Source organism: Mobula birostris, chromosome 21, assembly GCF_030028105.1.
Source record: "Mobula birostris isolate sMobBir1 chromosome 21, sMobBir1.hap1, whole genome shotgun sequence".
NCBI classification, from domain to species: Eukaryota; Metazoa; Chordata; class Chondrichthyes; order Myliobatiformes; family Myliobatidae; genus Mobula; species Mobula birostris.
In genome coordinates, this window is record NC_092390.1 from 61,399,759 (window position 1) to 61,423,508 (window position 23,750).

General features: G+C 40.3%; 1 protein-coding gene across 4 annotated transcripts in view; it reads left to right on the plus strand.

Annotated features, from left to right (window-relative positions):
- Positions 1-23,750, plus strand: part of atrnl1b (attractin-like 1b) — a 1,064,590-nt gene that overhangs the window by 731,489 nt on the left and 309,351 nt on the right. Inside the window, exon 27 of one of the 4 annotated variants that reach the window (XM_072239600.1) lies at positions 994-1,114. The exons of the other annotated variants lie outside the window; for them this stretch is intronic. Within the exon in view, the coding sequence (XP_072095701.1) occupies positions 994-1,065 (72 nt within the window). The 3' untranslated portion in view covers positions 1,066-1,114. Of the gene's footprint in view, positions 1-993; positions 1,115-23,750 lie in introns of those variants that run through there. 4 annotated transcript variants of the gene reach the window in all.

The window sequence follows — 23,750 nt, forward strand, 5'->3', positions numbered from 1 at the left end:
AAGAAGGGTTTGGAATTAACTGTTACGTTACACAATCTATATAATTAGGGACTTGTGCACTATCCCCTCTGAACTATGTGGGTGCACAGCCATATAGTAACTGAAATGCACCCATACACATTGCCTTTATTGCCGTGTAGTTGGAATTTTCTGATATATAATAGTAATATAATTTTCAAAATCTATGATAATGTAATTGTGATATACCCTGTAATTATGTGTTGATTAATATAATCCATAAATTTTCTAAATAATAAATGTACCACAACCTTTACTTTGAAATCCTTTAGAGCTTCAATGTATGTACATTGTTGGTGTTTCAAGTTACAGCACTGTTGTAAGTTGTAACAGTGAACACTAAATGGAAGTTGGTAGCTTACTGTTAATAAACTGCTGGTTCGAATGCCGACTCTAGTCAAAACATATTATTTTGAAGTGAAAAATTCTATATCCTGACTTGTTTAGTAAGTAATCAAAAGTATGTGATTTTTAAATTTTCATTCCAAATATTTATAGTATACATATTTCAAAAAGAACAACTTTTAAAGTGCCGCACAATTTTCAGGCCATGTAAAAATTTCATGTTCAGAGCAATGGCTGGTCCACACAGCTGTAAAAAAAATAGAGGGAATGTTGGACTTGTGTAAAATCTCTTGAGAAGTTTTACTTGCTTTTATCATATGCAAGTTTATCTTGGAATTGATTATTACAAATAAATTTCAATCAAAATCATCAATGTGCACATCTTTAAAGGCTAGTTTACAAAAATTTGTTTGCACAAAATGTGAATTTTTCTCATCATAGTGCATAATGGTTACCCATTGTCAGTTACTGTGTAGATCGTTGCAAGAACAAAAATGTTGGAAATCCTCAGCAGCACCAATGGAAAGAGAAACCAAACAGCAGAGTAGATATTACAGTAAAAAAACAAGATCAGCACCTGCAACTATCTTTTTCTTCTTCTCATTACAGTTATTTCTATGTTTTTTTCAGATTTCCAACATCCGCAGTTGTTTAAGTGTCATATTGATCACATGTCTCTACAACTATGGAAAGATGGTTTAACCTGAAAGACAAACAACAGGAATTCTGCAGATGCTGGAAATTCAAGCAACACACATCAAAGTTGCTGGTGAACGCAGCAGGCCAGGCAGCATCTTCGTCCTGACGAAGGGTCTCGGCCTGAAACGTCGACTGCGCCTCTTCCTACAGATGCTGCCTGGCATGCTGCGTTCACCAGCAACTTTGATGTGTGTTGTTTAACCTGAAAGACTGTTGATTGAAAGCAGCACAATTGGATAGAATTCATGATTATGAGCATTAAGTCTTCAACAATATTATCATATTAACCAAACCTAGAAACATACTATTGCTTTGTACCACAATCATATTTTCTTCAGTCGAATATCCACCGAACACTAAGCTGTTTTAAATTGGAAGCTTATGTTTAAAAGCTATGTTAACGATAACAAAAGCACAACACAGAAAGGAGTGGGTTGAGAAAATGAATGAATGCTGCCAGCAGGCTTGTAGCTGATAAATGCTTCAGTGTGAATAAGTAAATTTCCAATAACCCAGTATCCAATTGTACCCAGCATCCAAGTCTCATCTGCCATCTTCTATGCAACCAATAATTAAGTGAATTTCCTACTGCAATTTATTTATATTTGGGCGCAACGGTAGTTTAGCGGTTAGCATGATGCTATTACATCTTCGCACATTCCTGTGTTCGGAATTCAAATCCAGCACCATTGTGTAAGGAACTTCAGTACATCCTCCACTGGAAGGTGTCAATTTTCTCCAGGTGCTCTGGTTTCTGTCCACAGTCCAAAGACCAGTTAAATTAATTGGACATTGTAAATTGTCCCGTGTTTAGGGTATGGTTAATCTGGGGATTGTTAGGGGTTACAGTATGTAATTAGTGGAAATGTACATAATTTACAACCGCCGACATTCGACTGGAGTTCACTTTAAGAGGCTGATCTGACATGATGAGGTAATTAAATAAAGGACTTTTATCGCGCTTGGTGTTTAGTTATTTTGTGTTCAATAAATGAGTTGCTACAGATTTTCCTAAACATTTAACACTTGCGCTGTTTTATTTGTGAAAATCTTTAGGGCTTTGCTGGGCCTGATGGACTGGAAGAGCCTATTCCTTGCTGTATCTTTAAATAAATAACTGTCTTTTTTTAAACTTATGAACTCTCCATGTCCTGCTTCCTATACTTCCTTTAAGTTCATTGGTTTCTACATTTCACTTCCTGTTTAAGCTGACTGGGTTCTCTTTCATACGCATCCATTCAGCTCACTGTCTTCTTTATCTCACTCTCACTCTCCCTTTCAGCTCTCTGGGTTTTGTATTTCACTCTTCCTTTAAATTCTCTAGATTATGTTTCTCATGTTACCTGTAAATATGGTTAAGTTCTGGTTCACGCTCCCTTTAAACTCATCAGATTGGCTGGAAAATATATCATACTACTTATTTGCCTTTTACAAGAGTTAAATTAAACTGTGAACTGCAATGAACAGTTTAAATAATGGACAGGTAAACCAGAAGCTTAAACTAAAGATATAAAGAAATGCATTCAACATTAGGAGAATTAGGATTTAGCCAATAAATTCATGAATTAAATAGTTTATCAAATAATTATGAAACTTACTGAATTGTTGTTTAAAAGCATTTATAGTTTCCTGATATTCCTGTAAGGAAGGAGTCTGACACAGTCACCCAGTCTGACATGTGGACTTCAGACCCTCAACAATGTTCTTGACCGGAATGCACAACTGGATTTATTTTTCCACGTAAATGGATTTGATTTGTTGACTTCAATACGTGCAGTTTTGTTTTAGAGGTGATATTACTGAGATCCATTCAAGCAGTGTAGCACAATAATTCTTCAAATTGCTGACCTGCCTGTGTTTAGTATCATTAGTGCAGAACTTGAAGCCCAGTGTAGAATACTGATCTGGCAGTGATGTACTGGCTAAAGGTATTAATGAATCAAGCTGTTTGAGGGTGACTTGTTATTTCGGGAGAAAATAATCAAAGATGAAAATAGTTATTATCATTCTAAGTACAGAAGAAAAATGAAGATATATTGTATGCAATTTTGTATTTTTAGGTTATTCTGTTTGCTTTACTTTTTTTGCTCTTGAAAATAACATGATCCCTCAGTAAATTTATTTTTGAAGGAAAATTGTTTGTTTTTGAATGGAAATGCAGTACTGAGAAATTTTTCACATTTTCTAATATGCAGCTCATTTGGCTGCACACTTCAGGCAGAACCAGTTTCCAAAGCTGATATAACCTATGCTATCTACTTATCTGTTTTGCACAATGGAATCTGTTAAGGTTTTGGCATGCATTTGTAACAGTGAACATCACTGTCCATTATGTATCACTGTTAGTTATTAGCTTTAGATTCTTGTCATTGCTGCCAGAACTGTGTTTCAGAAAAATAAGATTCTTATTTATCACAATTCACTGTTTTGAAAACTAAAACTAGTGCTGCAGAACATTAAGCATTCTAATTGGTCAACAAAGCCCGGTTCACAGTACATCAGGTGCCATGGTAGTACTTGCACCCAGAGCTTACAGCTCTGTTACAGCTCAGAGTTTGGAGTTCGATTCCACATCTTCTGTAAGGAGTTTGTATGTCCTCCCCATGAAATACATAGGTTCCCTGCAGGTGCTCTGGTTTCCTCCCACAGTCCAATGATGGACTGGTTAGTAGATTAATTGCTCATTGTAAATTGTCTCATGATTAGGTGAGGGATAAATTTGGGTCTGCTGCCGGCATGAATCTAAGGGCCATAAGGGCCTGTTCTGTGCTGTCTCAATAAATAAGTAAGTACATCATTAGACCCCAGAACAAGATATAAATCACATATTGATATTATTGATATTGCGGTATCTCTGTTCCCAAACAAATCCTGTACTTTCTCAAGGAACGGTTGTTTGTTGGGGGCGGCCCTGAAGTTTGCACAGATTGTTGTGACTGTTAATATCTGAACCTAGATGCTGAGCGTCGACAAGCTGTCCCATTGTGTCAGCTTCAGAGCTAAAAAAGATTTTTTTGTTCTGCATTTTCTGAACATCAGGAGGGACTACAGTTTGTATTATCTGTACATGAGAACTTCCAAGCACGGATCATTTTATTGATCCCAAGCTTGATAGTTCAGCATCTATTGTTGTTACTTGTTTTAGCCCCGGGACAGATTTATTACAAGCCAGTCATATTTGTCGAAGGTTTCAATCAGGAAGAACAAATTTCAAAGGGGAGCAACTGAACTCCCCACCTAGCTCTCATTGTGCATGAAGTGCCTATAGCATTATACTATTAACTTTTTAACTTGTTTCGCAAATACACCTTATTTGTTAATTTACTAGTGGTAATATGACTTTATGTATAATGTATGTGAGTTAACTATCAAGCAACACACACAAAATGCTGGTGAATGCAGCAAGCCAGGCACCATCTATAGGAAGAGGTACAGTCGACGTTTCGGGCCAAGACCCTTCGTCAGGACTAACTGAAGGAAGAGTTAGTAAGAGATTTGAAAGTGGGAGGTTTGTAAGAGATTTGAAAGTTAGTCCTGACGAAGGGTTTCGGCCCGAAACGTCGACTGTACCTCTTCCTATAGATGGTGCCTGGCCTGCTGCATTCACCAGCAATTTTTATGTGTGTTGCTTAAAATTCCAGCATCTGCAGACTTCCTCCTGTGTGAGTTGAATATACTGTGTTTGCACCTTAGTCCAGATGAACGTTGTTTCATTTGGCAGTATACATGTATACGATTGAATGACAATAAACCTGAACTTGAATCCTTTGACTAGAATAACTTGAGATGACCCAATAATGAATGGCTAATGCTACCAACAAGTGAGGGAAGACATCTATTTAATTATTTGGTACAACTCAGAAGTACCCCATGTTCTTAGTAGATACCTGTTCACCAAGTTAAGCAACAATGCTAACAATTGAAGAGCAACGGCCAAATTAAAAGAAAATATGTAAGCAAATGTAAAGAAAAGTGGAAAATTATGTGATTGGGTATACTACAGAAAGCAATGAGAGTTTGCAAATAATTTCCTGCAGCTGAGTGATCCTTGCACAAGAAATTGGATCCCAAAAACAGAGCAGGGCCGTTTATGGTGATGTCAGCAAACAATATTGCTATACAACACCCAAGTGGAGACCAAGAATTTATTTCCCTTAAAGACAGAATGCTGAGTCAAAACTGAGCTCACTTGATTTCCATTAAGTCCTGATATCAAGGAACAGATAAAATACAGGTAAATGGAGTTGATGTAAATTGAGTAAAATTGTATTGAATGTCATCTCCATTTTTTTGCCCAAATCCCAGATGTCTTGCTCTTTGGATTGCAATGCTTACAGCACAGATTAAGTCATAGAAGAAGTTCAAAGAGTTGCATTGCCTTTATTTCTTGCATCTATATTCCTGGCACTGCCGTTCTTGACATTTGCAAGTGGAAGGGAAGATTAAACATGGCACCACCTTGTTTTATGTGGCTCAGGACAAGGCCGAATTCAGGCATTTTGTCTGTTGTGTGGACATTGTTAGAGTGGTTGACAACTTAATTTCATCTGGAGAATGCATTGAACAAATTATCAAAGTACTTTCATTAAACTCAGAGCATTCATTACTAGGATAATGAATTCAATTTGAAAGAAATCCTCAAAGTTATTTTACCAGTTGTTATTTGGGAGTTCTTTTCTGAGATGTTTTTAATTGGCTTTTTGACTCTGGCTGAGCAGCATCAATTGCTCATCCAGTGTGACCCTGAGGATGTGGCATCTTGAGAGTTCTTCCTTTGTTAACTAAATGACAGTGAACAAGGCAAAGGATGAACAATGCAAGAATAATTTTTGGCTGGGTGATTTCTGAACATTTAGTAACTTTTAAGTGCTTGAAGCCCCAAGGCTGCGGCTGATTACATAAAGATGTTATTAAAATTAATCACTTTAATTCACCTTTTGCAAAGATGTGTTTCAGTTTAATATCTTATTACATTGTGATTACTATCATACTACATAATACATCATACTATGAACCATACTACATGGTTCATTTTGGGCCCATGTGCTCTATAGTTTGGCTTAACTGCTGCCGAGGTCTTAAAGCCACTAACGTTGTAAACTACAAACCTTTTTCCTAAACTTGACCATTGACATCTCATGGCTCGCTTGTGATGGCAAATTTATTTATTTCACTGTAGAAAAATAAAACGAGACATAGATCCTTTCTTTTAGAACGTGAATGAATATCTATCGATCACAAATATACCCAAGAGAAATTTGTAATGAGGACAAAACATGTTGAATATCCCAATTGTGTTGATGTTGCACTGAAACTTGATTAAAAGGTGAAATCTCTGGATGCAGTGATATGACCGGAAGTTTTTACACTTTTTGGAATGGATTGAACTGCAAACTCTGGTAAGGAAAAAGGTGGTGGCGTGTACTTTTTAGTCTGTTCTCGTTGGTGCACTTAAGATCGTTATTGCCAGGGGTGGTAAAGGGGATATGCTTCCAATACCTATTAAATGCTCCCAGTGGCGTGCATCTTAAATAGGCTCTGACAACCAAATCCAGTATCTGGCCTTCACATGTGGCTTAGCTATTCAACCCAGCAGAACCATTTCTGCTGACAGGAGAAAGGGCAAAGGTAGGTTACTGGCGCCTTAGAACCAGTGGCTTTGGACAGATGGGGCTAGTCAGCCGTGGTTGGCAACTCATCTAGGAGAAAGAAAACTCTAATCTCAAGTCTCCGCTGCCTTACAGCTACTGTATACCCGTTCATGGGGATGGCTTCAGGAGTAAACCCTGAGGGAAAATTCCATAGCTGGAGTCCCTAAGGCAGTTCACTGCTGACTGGCAACTCCTGCAGCACTACTGGTAACCAAACTGTATCGTTCTCTGCCGTTCCTTTGGGTTGATCAGATGCATGGAGAAAAGGAGCTTACTACATGGGCAATAGCTTGCTCTCCACATCACTTCTGTGTCCAGACAGCTAGGATGCAAAATCCATAGTCAACTCTGACCAATGGGGGCCAAGACAAGACGAGAAGATATTGGTGCACGGACATTGCGGTTTTGCCAACTTCTTGTTCTCCTGTCTTACAACAACTAACGATTAAATATAGACCATTTTCTTTTCCTCAGGAGTTTGCACCTGTGATCTTGACCACAATTTACATACCACCAGCGGCTGAGTATAGGCAAGCACTCGTAAAACTGCACGGTGTTGTCTGCAAGCAAGAAACAGCCTGCCCTGACGCATTTCAAATTATAGCCAGTGACTTTAACCAGGCCTGTCTGAAGAAGACCCTGCCCAGTTATCACCAGCACATAACCAGTTGCACCAGAGGTCCCAGCACATTGGACCACTGCTACAACAATAAAGAATGCCAATTGTTCCTTTCTGAGACCACATGTTGGCAAGTCAGATCGTTTGTCTGTACTCCTACAACCTGCATACATACAGAGCCTAAGAAGCAGGGCTCCAGAGATCAAGACATCTAAGGGTGGTCGCTGGGGGCAGAGGAACAGTTACAGGATTGCCCTGAGTCAGTCGATTGGGCTGTGTTCAAGAACTCATCTGAGGACCTGAAGGACTACACCCAGGTGTTACGGACTTTATGAAACAGCGGTGGATGAGCCTGTCTCCATGAAATCTTTTAGGGTTTTCCCCAATCAGAAGCCTTGGATGAACAACAAAATCCAGAATTTGCTGAAAGCCAGATCAGAGATATTCAAGTCTGGAGATCAAGAATGCTACAAGAGATGCAAGTATGATCTCTGGAAAGCCATCTCACAGGTGAAGTGGAGATTCTGGACCAGACTGTGGCAAGGTTTGAATGCTATAACCTCCTACAAAGTTAAATCTTGTGACAGAGGTGACAGCAGAGCTTCGCTTCCCCATGAGCTCAATGCCTTCTAACTTTACTTTGATCACCAGAACAGGGAGGAACCATCATGCACCCCCATGTCTCCCCATGATTGTTTGGTCTCAGCATCTGAAGATGACGTGCATGCTGCCTTCAGGAGAGTGAATACAAGGAAAGCATCCACTCTGGATGGAGTACCTGGTCGAGTACTGAAGACCTGTGCTGACCAACTGGCAGGAGTATTCACAGATATCTTAAGCCTCTTGCCCCAGTAGTGTGCAGAACCCACCTGCTTTAAGCAGGCTTCAATCATTTTGGTGCTCAAGAAGAGTGTGGTAACCTGTCTTAATGACTATCACCCAGTGGCACTTTTATCCACAGCATATCAGCTCCTGTCTGAATGGTGACTTGGATCTGCTCCAATTTGCCTCCAATTCAGATACCATCTCATTGGCTCTTCTCTGGACCCTGGATTGTTTGGCTAGCAAAGATGCGTGTACCAGAATGCTCTTTATCGATTAGAGCTCAGGATTTAAGATCATCGTCCCCTTGAAACTAATCAGTAAACTTCAGGACCTGAGCCTCACTACCTCCTAGTGCAACTGGATCCTCGATTTCCGCATTTGTAGGCCCCAGTCAATCTGGCTTGGCAAAAACATCCTCCACAATCTCTGTCAGCGCAGGAGAACCACAGGGATGTGTGCTTAGACACCTGCTCTACTTGCTTTACACCTTTGACTGTGCGGCTAAGTACAGCTCCAACACCTGTTATAAGTTTGCTGATGACACCCACTGTTGTGGGCTGCATCAAAGGTGGTCATGAATCAGCGTACAGGAGGGAGACTAAACATTTGGCTGAGTAGTGTAATAGCAATAAGCTCTCAGTCAATGACAATAAGTCCAAGAAACTGTTTGTGAACTTTGGAAGGGGAATCCAGAAGTCCATGAGCCAGTATTCATCGGAGGATCAGAGGGGGAAAGGGTCAGTAGCTTTAAATTCCTAGGTGTCACTATCTCAGAGGACCTGTCCTGGTCCCATCATTTAAATATAATTGCAAGGAAAGCACAACAGTGCCTGTGCTATCTCAGGAGTCTGCGGAGATTTGGCATGTTATCAAAAACCTTGGCAAACTTCTGTAGGTGCGTGGGTGGAAAGTGTGTGGACTGGCTGCATTACAGTCACACAGGGGAACATCAATGTCTTTGAGTGGCAAATCCTACAAAAGGCAGTGGATTTGGTCCAGTGTGTCGTGGATAAAACCCTCCAACCATTGAACACATCTACATGAAGCGTTGCCGTAGAAAAGCAGCATCAGTCATCAAAAGTCCTTAACACCGTGCTGTTTTTTCACTGCTGCCATCTGGTAGAAGGTACAGGAGTCTCAGGACACACACCACCAGCTTCAACAACAATTACTACCCTTCAACCATCAAGCTCTTGAACACTCATTCTACTTCTGGTGTTTCTATAACCATTATGGTATCCCTTTAAGGGCTCTTTATCTTGCTATTTCATGCTCATTACTTATTGCTATTTGCTAAGTATGCCCGCAGATAAAGAATCACAGGGCTGTGTGTGGTTACATGTATGTATTCTGATAAAACTTTTACTTTGAACTTTGAATTTCAAGTGATCAAATCCTTTCATTTCTTTTATGGGTGCTAAATTATATTTCCAGCTCGTCTATTTAAGTCTGTTGAAGGTTAAATAACGACTGATTTTGCTAATCAGATCCTTGTTATGTTTTGCAATTTGCTAAGGAAGATTGTGAATCATGAAATCAGCATATACCTAGTGAGTGTCTAGAAAAACAGCGTCGTTATGAATGTCCTTCCTATTTTACATTGAAGGATCCAGTGTAATTTACACTGTGGAAGTGGACATTTGCTTAGATTGATGGAGCAACCGAACAGTAAAGACACATAAGGTACAGTACTGTGAAAAAGTTCTTAGGCACTCATATATATGTATCCTTTTTATTCTGGCATCATCTCCCTTTCTTTCTAGTCTTGAAGAAGGGTCTCGCCTGGAACAGCAACTGCTTATTCATTTCCATATATGCTGCCTGACTTGCTGAGTTCCTCCAGCAGTTGGACTTCCAACATTTGCAGGCTTTCTAGTGTTTATATATGGCTAGGGTGTCTAAATCTTTTGCACAGTATTATAGTAATTTTATGTATTGCATTGTGACTGCTGCTGCAAAAAGATCATCAACCTGATTCTGGTGTGGATCTCTATTGTGGACTGGGGGGGCAGCGAAAGAGGAATCATAGTTGGGAAAAGGAGAAGGGAGAGGGGAGAGAGTGGGTAGCACTAGAGAGACATTCTGTAATGATCAATAAGCCAACTGTTTGTAATCAAGTGACCTTGCCTGGTGACTCAGGACTGGGTGTGATTGTACCCGTGCATCTCCACCCTGGCACTCCTTCTCTGCCACCTGTCCCACACCCTTCCCCTGAAGCTTAAGGAGAGTAACTAGCTTGCAGAAAGACTATTAAACAGTCCCCAGGTGTGATAATATGGACTCTTGACATCACGATCTACCTTGTTAAGATGTTGCACCTTATTGTTCACCTGCACTGCACTCTCTCTGTAACTACTGTATAACACTTTATTCTGCACTCTATTATTGTTTTAGCTTGTATGACCTTGATATATTATATAACAAATTGATCTGTATGAACAGTTTGCAAGATAAGTTATACACTTGACCTTGGTGCATGTGACAATAATAAACCAATTCAGTTCAATTCAATGTAATTCCTTTTGAAAAGGAATATAAAGGTCCCTGACCCTTGGCAAAAGATCTGCAAGTCTCAAGCATTTTTAACTGTTAAATGATTCTGAGGATTCACAGTCCTTAGGCTGTATAAATTAGAATTGTTAAATATTCTTTTCAGAAAATGAATCAGGCAGTAATTTTGCATGGATGCTTAGCCTAACTAGATTAGCTGGCTCATTCAGGCATATGAATGAGACTTTTGTTTAACTCGTCAAACATGCTTGCAACTATTGTGGTCCATAAATTAATCACAGTTTTGATCAGTCCAGTGAAAAACAGGATTTTTATTTTTTCCCTGTCTTTGCCTTTTGTAATCGTTTTTAAACTAAAGAAACCATCATCTGTATAGACTGGTTTTCTCATTCACGATTGTTTCTCATTTTTTAAATTATTTTGTGAAGTTTAAATAGAGTCAATTATAATACATTGCCAATATGAGAACAAAGTATTTTGTTTTGTAAAACAGACACAAAACTTGTTTACCAGTATTGTGCATTGAAAAGAATCAAAGGAACCTTTTTTTTAGAAATCATGTCAAACATTGAATTTGTACCAGTGATAGATTGCTAATTGTATTCAATCCCTAACTGAATTTTATTTGATTCTGGCGTGTGTCATTCTTAAAAAATGGCTCTGTTGTCACTGCAATGGTTGGTTTCCCATATTAATTAATGCACTGTTTAGAAAACAAAAAATTTATTTATGTGACATTTGAATTAAAAAATATCAGCTACAGATTCAGTGTGTGTCTTGTTCAGGGATAAAGAAGTTGAAAGGATTGTTGAATGAAACTAGCTATTGAACACTTGAGAGGTTATCACGTTCTGCTTTTGGAACTATTTTTATATCACAAGATGGTCATAGAACACTGAACAATACAGCACAGAAACAGGCCCTTCAGCTCAGGACGTCAGTGCCAACCACAGAGACAAATTAAACTAATCCCATCTGCCTGCACATGATCTACATATCTCTCTATCCCCTGTACATTTATGTCTCTGTCTAAACCCTTTGCATTTTCCCCATCACCTCATGCCAAAGGATTCAAGGTTTTCCATGCTTCTAGCCAATACTGTCTAATCCAGGTACAAAAAGTCCAGATACAACCTCTGGAAAGCCATCTCACATGTGAAGTGACAATTCCAGACCAAACTTGAATCACAGAAGGGTACTTGACAACTGTGCTGGGGCTCGGATGCTATCACCTCCTACAAATTGAAATCAACTTACATAGGTGATAACAAGGCTTTGCTCCCAGATGACCTCAGTGCCTTTTAGGCTCACTTCAACCAACAAAATATGGAGGCACCTTCACAAATTCCCATTGTCCCTTACAACCCTGTGATTTCAGTTTCTGAAGCTGACGCAAGAGCATCCTTCAGGAGGATAAACCATCTGGCCCAGACGGGTAGTCTGGCAGAGCACTGAACAGTCCTGATGAAGGGTCTCGGCCTGAAACATCGACTGTTTACTCACTTCATTAGATGCTGCCTGGCCTGCTGAGTTCCTCCAGTATTTTGTGTGTGTTGCTTAGAATTCTTTTAAGCTCGCACTCAAATCCCTTGACTTCACACATAGATTATCACAAGGGGATCTGCTCTCTTCTTAGTTCCTTTTTTTTACTCTTAATATGGTATCTTTTTAGGAATTTCCTTTATCTACTCAGCAAGGTTATCTTTTGGCCCTTTGTTGCCCCCTTAATTTCCTCGTTAATTGTAAACCAAGTTTAAGATGAGCAGTGTCTTTGCCCTCAAGTTGGGGGCTCCCTCTTGATGACACAAAGGTTGATAAAAGTTTGTATAATGCGGAGGATTGTTGTAGGTTGTGACGTGACATTGACAGGATACATAGCAGATGTATGAGAAGTGGCAGATGGAGTTCAACCTGGAAAAGTGCAGAGTGCTTCATTTTGGAAGGTCAAATTTGAAGGCAGAATACAGTATTAATGGCAGGATTCCTGGGAGTGTGGAGCTGATCTTGGGGCTGAAGTCTATTGATCCTTCAACGTTGCCGTGCAAGTTAATAAGGTTGTTAAGAAGGCATATGGTGTGTTGGCCTCCATTAGTCCGGAGACTGAATTCAAGAGCCCTGAGGTAATGTTGAAGCTGTATAAACCCTAGTTAGCCTACCCTTTGAATATTGTGTTCAGTTCTAGTCACTTCATTATAGGAAGGATGTGGAAGCTTTAGTGAGGATACAGAGGAGATTTACTAGGATGCTGCCTGGGCTAAAGACTATGCCTTATGAAGATACATTGAGTGAGCTAGAACTTTTCTCTTTGGAGTGAAGGAGATTTATAGAGGTGTGTAGGATGCATAGGTGGAGTGGACAGCTGGAGATTTTTTCCCCAAGGCCAAAATAGTGAATACCAGAGGGCATAATTGTGAGGTGATTGGAGAAAATGATAGAGGGAATGTCAGAGGTAAGTTCTTTACACAGAGAATGGTGAGTGCGTGGAACCCCCACCGGGACTAGTGGTAGAAACATATTAGGGGCATTTAAGAAACTCTTTGGTAGGCACATGGATGATAGAAAAATGGAGGGTTACATTGATCTTAGGGTGGATAAAAAGGTCAGCACGATATCTTGGGCCAAAGGACCTGTACTGAGCTGTACTTTTCTGTGTTCTGTTAATTAGACTGCCCAAAAATTTTATATTTTTTCCAGGAAAGGAACTGGGCACACCCTTGACATTTTCTCCCAATTTGACAAATAAACTGGCAACTTGATTTCACCACCATTAGTCTCCTTATGTTTAATAATAAGGTGGATTCTTGGTAGGATCCCTACGCTGGCTCAAATGAATCTGCTATCTCAATACTACAAGGTGTGACTAGTCACTGAAATCTCTAAATGAATTACCACTGTCTCAAGCACTCTGGTTCATTTGCTTTCAACTGAATTCTAATCTACACTTTGCAGCTCTTCAGCTATGTAAATTTACCTATTACAAGCCAAATTTAACTTAATAGCTGTGTTTTAAGACATAAATTACACCTAGATCCTCCTCTGGCAGTTAGAAATTGATTTTGTACCAGTTTGACTTGTACTGGCATCACTAGTCTTGAAATCTTAGTTTGCGTTCAGTGCGTGACAAGAATGAATATTTTTGTCTTTGACTTATAAACAAAGGGAACTGTGCTGCAATTTATCTTGCACAGTACAACACAAGTGAATTTTACCTGATAACCCAACCATGGCTATGTCCTCCTTACGTGAGTGACAGACCTCGGCCTTTCAGTTTGCATTTTTGTTTTGTATATGACCACATATAGAGAAGCTGACAGACAATACAAATTTTCATTCCCATTCTGGTTAGCCTCTCTCACCTGCCTATCACCGCCTTCTTGTTCCCCTCTTCCTTCTCTTTCTCCCACAGTCCACTGTTCTATCCTGTTAGATTACTTCTTCTTCTGCCCTTTACCTCTTCCAACTTTTCCCTCCCAGATACTTAACTCGTTATCCCCTACCCCACTCACCCACCCACCTTCCCCCTCACCTGGTCTCACCTATCATCTACCAGCCACCCGTTTTCCCTTCACTTGGTCTCACCTATCATCTACCAGCCACTCACCTTCCCCTTCACCTGGTGTCACCTATCAGCTACCAGCATGTACCCCTTCCCTTCCCTTCCCTTCATCTTCTTATTCTGGTTTCGGCTTCCTTCCTTTCTAGACCTGATGAAGATTGTTAGCCCTCAACATCAATTCTTTATTCTGCTCTATAGATGCTGCCTGATTTACTGAATTCCATCAGCATTTTGTGTGTGACATTAAATGCAAGGTTCTTTTCCATAATTCAGATCTGCAGACAGTGTAGGTCACTCACTGAGCCAGTCATTAACTGCAAAGATCAGGCCTGCTTAAGCATTCATTAAACATAACTCAGACCTACCTGACCTGCAGGTAAATAATTGGCTGGTTGCCTGCACCAATTTATCAGCACCCTTCTTACCTCAATGGATGAATTGTTAGTTTCTGTTGAATCATTGCTCATGTGTTGATCCAAATCTTAGTGTTCTACCCAGACTTCAACCTCCAATTTTGTTTGGGACCATCCACCATCCAGCATCCCAGTCCCTTGAATCTGAATGTCCGATTCCCCTACCAGATGATTGCATATTCATATGCAGTCTTTCTGAGCTCTTTTTCACTCATGTAAATTCCTACCCAAACCCCACTACCCAGCACCCAATAACCCAAACTCTTCCACACTGGCACTGGTGTCTGGTCCAAATCTTCCTTGCCACCCACACTTCCAACCAATCTGGTTCTCTGCCTTCCTGCTGTGATCTGAAGAGCTCCTATTTTCAACACAAAATGGACATGCTTTAGATATATTGCATGGAAATGTTTTAGTGCTAGCAGCCCTGGCAGTAATTGGCATGGATCACTGGTATAGCTGTCCTTCAGTGGGGCACTATTGAGCACATCTACATGAAGCAGCATCCATCATCAGAAACCCCCAGCACCCAAGACATGCTGTGTCCTCGCTGCTTCCATCAGGAAGAAGGTACAGGAACCTGAATTCTCACATCAGGAACAGTTATTACCCCTCAACCATCGGGCTCTCACTTTACTCAACTTTACTTGCTCAATCATTGAATTGTTTGCACAATCAAAGGACTCACTTTCAAGTACACTTCATCTCATGTTCTCATTATTTATTGCTATCTGATTTGCAGTTTGTTGTCTTCTGCACTCTAGCTGAATGCCCTAACTGGGCGGCCTTCCATTGATACTCTCGAAGTTACGATTCTATAGATTTACTGAGTATGTCCACAGGAAAATGAATCTCAAGGTTGTATATGGTGAGATAGATGTACTTTGATAATAAATTTACTTTTGAATTTTGAAGTTGACTTTCCAGGCACTGAAAATGTTTAAGCCAGCTGATGACGAAAAGTAAATTTTGTAACCTCACATTTCCACGGAACCGCTGCTGTATTTCAGCAGTGATACTTGTTTATCATATATGATGTAGAATCAGTTAAGTTGGTGGGTTTTGACTCTGATGCCATAGAATTAAAAGGGGTGCTTTGGTCAACATAGTCTTCTGCAAGCTTCAGTCATTTAACCTGGGGTGGTTTTTGAACTGCTGTTGCATTTTCCCATTGGACTTTGTTGAACAGCTGTCAAAAAGAAATTGTTGGCTGTGATTAAACTGAATCTGGCGCATTGAAGTGGAAAGCTGGTGGCACCGTGGTGTAAATACTAATTATTGGTGAGATACTCCACTGTCAGAGACCCAATGGAGGCCACCGTGTGGTCAGGTTTGACACTCTCACCTGGTCAGAACAGAATGGAATAGTGGAACAGTTTGGAAATAAAGGAGGTTGGTAACACATCAAAATGCTGGAGGAACTCAGCAAGTCAGACAGCATCAATGGAAGGGAATAAACAACCGAAATTTCAGGCTGAGACCCTTGATCAGCATTAAAAATGAAGGGAACAGTACATAGTACTTAGTTCATTTTGTCCCAGCAGTTAAGGGATGGCAGAGAGTGCTAGGAGTAGTATTCAATAATGAGTCTTGATTTAGTGGGATCCAGGTTCCTGATAATCCTGTACCTCCTTCCAGGTGGTAGTGGGTCAAAGAGATTGTGGTATGGGTGGTAGGGATCCTCAACAATGCCTCAGGCCTTTTGACAGCATCACTCCTGGTCAATGTCACAGTTGGTGGGGAGGGAGAGCTTGATGATCCTCATGGTGATTTTTACTATCCCATGTAGGGTCTTGTAGTCCAATGCCTTTCAGCTTCCATACCACACAATGACGCAACCATACAGGACACTCCTGACAGTGCTCCTATCGAAAGTTGTTAGAATGGGGGTGGGGAGCCTTCTACGCCTCAATCTCCTCAGGAAGTGTAGATGCTGCTGTGCCTTCTTGACTAGTGAGGAGGTGTTGTGGGCCCATTATGTGCACACTAAGGAACATTGTATTCTCTCCACAGCAGAGCCATTGATGTGCATTGGAGAGTGGTCATTCTGTTCCTTCCTGTAGTACACAATCAACTCCTTTGTCTTGTTCACATTGAGACTCCAGTTGTTATGATATGATAGTAAGATCCATAAGTACAAGTCACTACAGAAACTGCCCAGTCAACTGTCTACGATAAACAGATTGTAAGTGGTCATAACCGTATTTCGTTTCAAGGAAAATCCACTTTAATTATGTAATGTTAAAATATCAAGTGCTAAGTAGTTGAACTTCTCGGCCAACAGCATGAATGGCAGCAATGCTTCACTACCGGATGAACGCAACGCCTTCTATGCCCGCTGTGAAAGGGAAAACACAACTACAGCTGTGAAGATCCCTGCTGCACCTGAAGACCCTGGGATCTCTGTCTCAGAAGCCAATGTTAGGCTGTTTTTAAAGAGAGTTTTTTTACGCAGAGAGTGGTGAGTGCGTGGAATGGGCTGCCGGCAACGGTGGTGGAGGCAGATATGATAGGGTTTTTTAAGTGACTCCTGGATCGGTACATGGAGATTAGAAAAATAGAGGGCTATCAGTAACCCTGGGTAATTTCTAAAGTAAGTACATGTTCAGCACAGCATTGTGGGCTGAAGTGCCTGTATTGTGCGGTAGGTTTTCCATGTTTCTATAGTTCTAGAGTGAACCCTCGCAAGGCAGAAGGTTCCGATGGAGTACCTGGTAAGGCTCTGAAAACCTGTGCTAACCAACTGGCAGGAGTATTCAAGGACATTTTCAACCTCTCACTGCTATGGGCAGAAGTCCCCACTTGCTTCAAAAAGGCAACAAATATATCAGTGCCTAAGAAGAATAATATGAACTGCCTTAATGACTATCACCTAGTAGCACTCACATCGACAGTACTCAGCACAGACCTGAACCCATTGCAATTTGCCTATTGCCATAATAGGTCAACAGCACACACAACCTCAATGGCTCTCCACACAGCTTTAGACCACCTGGACAACACAAACACCTACATCAGGATGCTGTTCATCGACTATAGCTCAGCATTTAATACCATCATTCCCACAATCCTGATCAAGAAGTTGCAGAGCCTGGGCCTCTGTACCTCCCTCTGCAATTGGATCCTTGACTCCCTAACTGGAAGACCACATTCTGTGTGGATCAGTGATAACATATTTTCCTCATTGACGATCAACACAGGTGCACCTCAGGGGTGTGTATATAGCCCACTGCTCTACTCTATATATACACATGACTGTGTGGCTAGGCATAGCTCAAATACCATCTATATATTTGCTGACAATACAACCATTGTTGGTGGAATCTTAGGTGGTGACAAGAGAGTGTACAGGAGTGACATATGCCAACTAGTGGAGTGGTGCCACAGCAACAACCTGACACTCAACATCAGCAAGACGAAAGAGCTGATTGTGGACTTCAGGAAGTGTAAGACGAAGGAACATATACCAATCCTCATAGAGGAGAGAGTGAGCATTTCAAGTTTCTGGGTGTCAAGATCTCTGAGGATCTAATCTGGTACCAACATATCGATGTAGCTATATAGAAGGCAAGACAGTGGCTATACTTCATTAAGAGTTTGAAGAGATTTGGAATGTCAAAAAATACACTCAAAAACTTCTATAGATGTACTGTGGAGAGCATTCTGACAGGCTGCATCACTGTCTGGTATGGGGAAACTACTGCACAGGACCGAAAGAAGCTGCAGAGGATTGTAAATCTAGTCAGCTCCATGTTGGGCACTAGCCTACAAAGTACCCAGGACATCTTCAGGGAGTGGTGTCTCAGAAAGGCAGCTTCCATTATTAAGAACCTTCAGCACCCAGGGCATGCCCTTTTCTCACTGTTACCATCAGGTAGGAGGTACAGAAGCCTCCTCAGCGATTCAGGAACAGCTTCTTCCCCTCTGCCGTCCATTTCCTAAATGGACATTGAACCCTTAGATACTACCTCACTTTTTTTAATATACTGTATTTATGTTTTTTACATGTTTTTTAAAATCTATTCAATATATGTATACTTTAATTGATTTACTTATTTTTTTAAATTTCATATTTTTTCTTCTATATTATGTATTGCATTGTGCTGCTGCTGCTAAGTTAGCAAATTTCACGTCACATGCTGGTGATAATAAACCTGATTCTGATTCCGATGTGTCTAACCCCTGTGACTCTATTATGATAGAATTATGCTGAATTGTCAAAATTCTCCTCAATTACACCCTCATCTTTATGAATTTATATTAATAGATCATAGCATTATTGATCTTCCTCTGCTTTGTTTGTGTGACTGAGTTTCAAAGCTTGAGTTCTTTTCAAAGGTTATAGTTTTTTTAAAAACAACTGCTTATAGCTTGAGTAATTCTCTTATCTTGTGAAGCTGCATCAGATATGCCAAGCTCAAGCTAGATTTTATGTAACTCCTCAAAGACTGCATTCTATTTTTGTTGTAAAGATGTTCACTAAGCAGCTTAAGTCTGACAGAAAGCATCACAAAAGGATTAAAGTCTTTTAACTGTTTGTAGCCTATGTGATGATGCCTATCCATTATTATTTTGATTAATACCTTGCCTATTCTGTTTGCACCAGTAAATAATTTTGTGTTGAAATTATTTTTATGTAGGTGCTGTCTTGAGTGATTGATGTTATCTGTTGTCTTGAGTGACTGATGTTATCTGCTAACTGAAGTAACAAAGATATAATTCTACGTGTGACAGTGTTAAATTTATAGTAAAACTGTCATCTAAACTGTAAATCCTGTACATTTAAATGTATTAAAGATTATGTTTCAGGGCATGGCAGGCATAGATTTACCAATGGAATCCATACATGTAGAAGACTAGGCAGCATTAGACAGGCAGCTAAAGAATAATCTTACAGATATCTTTAAATATTTACTCTTTCTAGTCAAATTCTCATATCTTCTTTGTAGACCATTAGGTTCAGAGTACAATGAGCTACGCTTTTGTTCATTGAGATTGTTATTGTATATATACCATTTTTTCCCTCTCTACTGTAGTTGCATTTGATAATTCTTTAGCAGGCTTACATAATTCTATCCTTCCAGTAACAATTCATGTTCAACCTGATCTTAATATGATCAGGTAAATGTAATTATTCTGACAAAATCAAATATAACATGTATTTACAGAGTGCCTTTTAAAAAAAGTACAAGGGTTCATTTAGTATATTAAATTGTCTCAGGGCAAATGGAAATTATTTTTAAAGGTAAGCTGTTACCTTGTCTAGTATTACCACTGTATGGTACTCTTGCATTATAAAATAAACCTCATGAATTGGCCACTGCAGTAGGGTCATTGTATATGCGTGTTGTATGATACAGACAAGCATGATCTTTCCAGGACCACAATTGTTCTTGGCAAATTTTTCAACAGATGTGGTTTGCCATTGCCTTTTTCTGGGTAATGTCTTCACAAGATGGGTAACCCCAGCTTTACACCTCCTTTGGTGGAAATGTTTCTCCACTTTACCAGCCAAACCACAGATGGGAAAAGATCTTTTTGAAAAACTGGCTGTCCTTGAGTTAACCAGCAGCTATAATTGCCTAAGTACAGGAAGGATGCTTTTAATCTTGTTTTGAAGTCCAAACGGTTCAGTATCTTGCTCACTCATTAATGATTGTGAGTTGGGGGTCAAGAGTGTGAGAAAAGTGTGCGGCTGGAGCTGGGGTCCAGAACATTTCCTTAAAATTCATCAGATTCACTGAGAAATTTAGTGTATCACTGAGCAATAAATAAAAATAGAGAAATAAAAGTATGCCGAAGTATTTGTCCAGTGGTTCAAGCATATGCTAGTCTGGCACCACCTAAGTCCTAAAAATTAGAAGAACTTTGTTTTATAATCATAACTTAGACTGAAAAAGATCTAGATTTCTCTAACAAGCTTATGAAATTGTTTTGAAACAGTTACGGTTCCAGATTGCAAAGTCAGAAAAAAAGTAGGAATGGAAAGAAATGGCCAAATATATTATCTGGAGCTTCCGGCCGCATTACATTCTAACCCTAGAAACATAGAAACATAGAAAACCTACAGCACAATACATGCTCTTCGGCCCACAATGCTGGGCCGAACATGTACTTACTTCAGAAATTACCTAGAGTTACCCATACCCCTCTATTTTTCTAAGCTTCATGTACCTATCCAGGAGTCTCTTAAAAGACCCTATCGTATCCACCCCGGCCACCATCGCTGGCAGGCCATTCCACACACTCACCACTCTCTGCATTAAAAAACTCACCCCTGACATGTCCTCTGTACCTACTTCCAAGCACCTTAAAACTGTGCCCTCTCGTGCTAGCCATTTCAGCCCTGGGAAAAAGCCTCTGACTATTCACATGATCAATGCCTCCCATTCTCTTATACACCTCTATCAGGTCACCTCTCATCCTCCACTGCTCCAAGGAGAAAAGGTCGAGTTCACTCAACCTATTCTCACAAGGCATGTTCCCCAATCCAGGCAATATCCTTGTGTAACACTCACTTTGCCTAGTGGCATGATCTCAGGGGTGGCACCTCCTCCCTGCCTAAACTTTAGCACTCTTGCTTGGGCGGATGCTGTGCGTTGTGTCCCCTGTGTAACATCAGTACCCCGAAATAACATTCAGTCCACAATGTGTGGTTAAACAATTAAGACTTTATATTTAGGTATGGGGTTAGTAGAAAAACAAAAGAAAAGGAAAACAAATAAAAGGTGCTAATAATCTCATCAACATGTCCAGTGCACAAACGTTGGAGCTCACGGATTCCCTTTCGCTGATCCTCCTTCGCTCGTCGTCGACCCCTGGGCTTCCGCTCCAAGCCTGGGCTCAGCGGGTCCGGTGACCGTCTCCTCAAGCCACGTCTTCTCTCTTCATATTCTTCGCGCCTTCTCCCCCAAGCTCACGCAAACTAACAGCTCTCACACTAACAGAAAGAATAACATCTATCCCAATTCGTTAGCAAATAAATACAAGTCCCATTATCGCTAATTATAACCCAAACATGAGAAACATTACCTCATCAGTTAACATTACAGAGAAGCCATGTCATTATACACTACAGAGAAGCCATTTCATTATTAGCCTTACCAAGTAACATGAAAGAAGAAACCCTTACACTTCTAAATCTCCTCTGCATCCTTGCTACAGTTTCCACATCCTTCTAGAAGTGAGGTGACCAGAACTGAGCACTGTACTCCAAGTGGGGTCTGATCAGGGTCCTATATATCTGTAACATTACCTCTCAGCTCTTAAACTCAATCCCACAGTTGATGAAGGCCAGTGCCCCATATGCCTTCCTAACAACATAGTCAATCTGCGCAGCAGGTTTCAGTGTCCTATGGACTTGGACCCTAAGATCCCTCCGATCCTTCACACTGCCAAGAGTCTTACCATTAATACTATTTTCTGCCATCATATTTGACCTACCTAATTGAAACACCTCACACTTAACCTCAGTTAAAATCTATCTGCCACTTCTCAACCCAGTTTTGTATCCTATCTATGTCCCACTGTAACCTTTGACAGTCCCCCATACTATCCACAACACCCCCAACCTTTGTGTTATCAGCAAATTTACTAACCGATCCCTCCACTTCCTCATCCAGGTCATTTATCAAAATCACAAAGAGAAGGGGTCCAGAACAGTTTCCTGAGGCACACCACTGGTCACCGACCTCCATGCAGAATATGACCCGTCTACAACCACTCTTTGCCTTCTGTGGGCAAGCCAGTTCTGGATTCCTGCTTCCATACTGAACTGTCTGCCCTCAGTTTTTGCCATTGCTACAGAGAGATCAAGTGCATATCGGAAAAACATCTCATATTTTATTTGATTGGATAGCACAAAACTCAATGAAAATTTCCAGCTTCAGATGAAGCACACCCCCAGTGATCTCCCGCACACATTTATCTATCCACTTAGTTGTCTTCTTGTTTTTGCTTTTCCTATCCCCGTCATCTCCCTCTCCTTGCTCCACTTGCTCATCATTCTCTCCTGACCTGATTCCTCCAACCTCAGTCTCACTTTTCCCTCATCTTGCTTTACACTGCTAATCTTCCTTCTCCCCTCTTGGTCCTTATGCGGGATCTTGACTTGAAATGTTGGCCTGCACCTTTTACCTCAGTGAATGCTGCTTGACTCACTGTGTTCTTCCAGTAGTCTGCTATTCACTTAAACAATTCATTATTCCTTTCTCACTTCTGTACAGTGGTGAGTTGAATGTTAAATTACTCTTTTGAATGAAAAAAATCCACTTGGTGCAGGTGATCTTGCCATCTGAATTAACTGTGCACTTGAGTTCCTTTATTGGTTGAACTGAATAAAATTCCTTAGGATCCAACTTCATTGAAATGCACTCAAATGATTTCCCAACGACTTGGAGTAGAATTTCACAGTTATTCTTCCTCGTATTCCATTGAGTTCAACATTTTAAATGGCAAGCATATCTCCATGAGTTAACACTTTGTTAACTGAATTTGATCTTAAATCTCAAATCAAAAAAATTAAAACAATCATTTCCTAGACATACAGTTAAATGCCCTAGGGTATAACACATTGTTGCATACAACTATTCCGTGTTTCATATCTCTCAGAGATCTATTCACTCCCTTGGTCTGCTTTAAGGATGTAATGAAACTTAGTATAATGAAATAGAAAAAGAAACTAAATACATATTACCTGACCAGCAATGCGATTTATTTTGTCAAGCAAACTTAATTCTTAATAAAATGCTAGTTGTAAGTATACTGTAGCTTTTTCTCCAGTTTAAATTTGACAAGTGTGTACAAGGCTGAATGATATAGCAGGAATACAGAATGGAGATTCAGTTTCGTCTCTATTGTATCAGTGCGCTATGGCTCAAACTTCTAAAGAGCCTTCCTGTCACAACAATGTGACATTTCTATTTCCCAAAATGTGAGCAGATGACAGGCATCCGGTTCGTTGGTGACTGATGAGACAGATTTTGCACCTCTAACCTGCGAGATTTAAGGATTGTATATAGCAAGGACAGAAGAAAGGGATGAATTAGTGGGTGAATGTAAAATCAGGTCCAGAGAACGGAAACAAAGGAGTGAAAGGGATTGAATCCACAAAG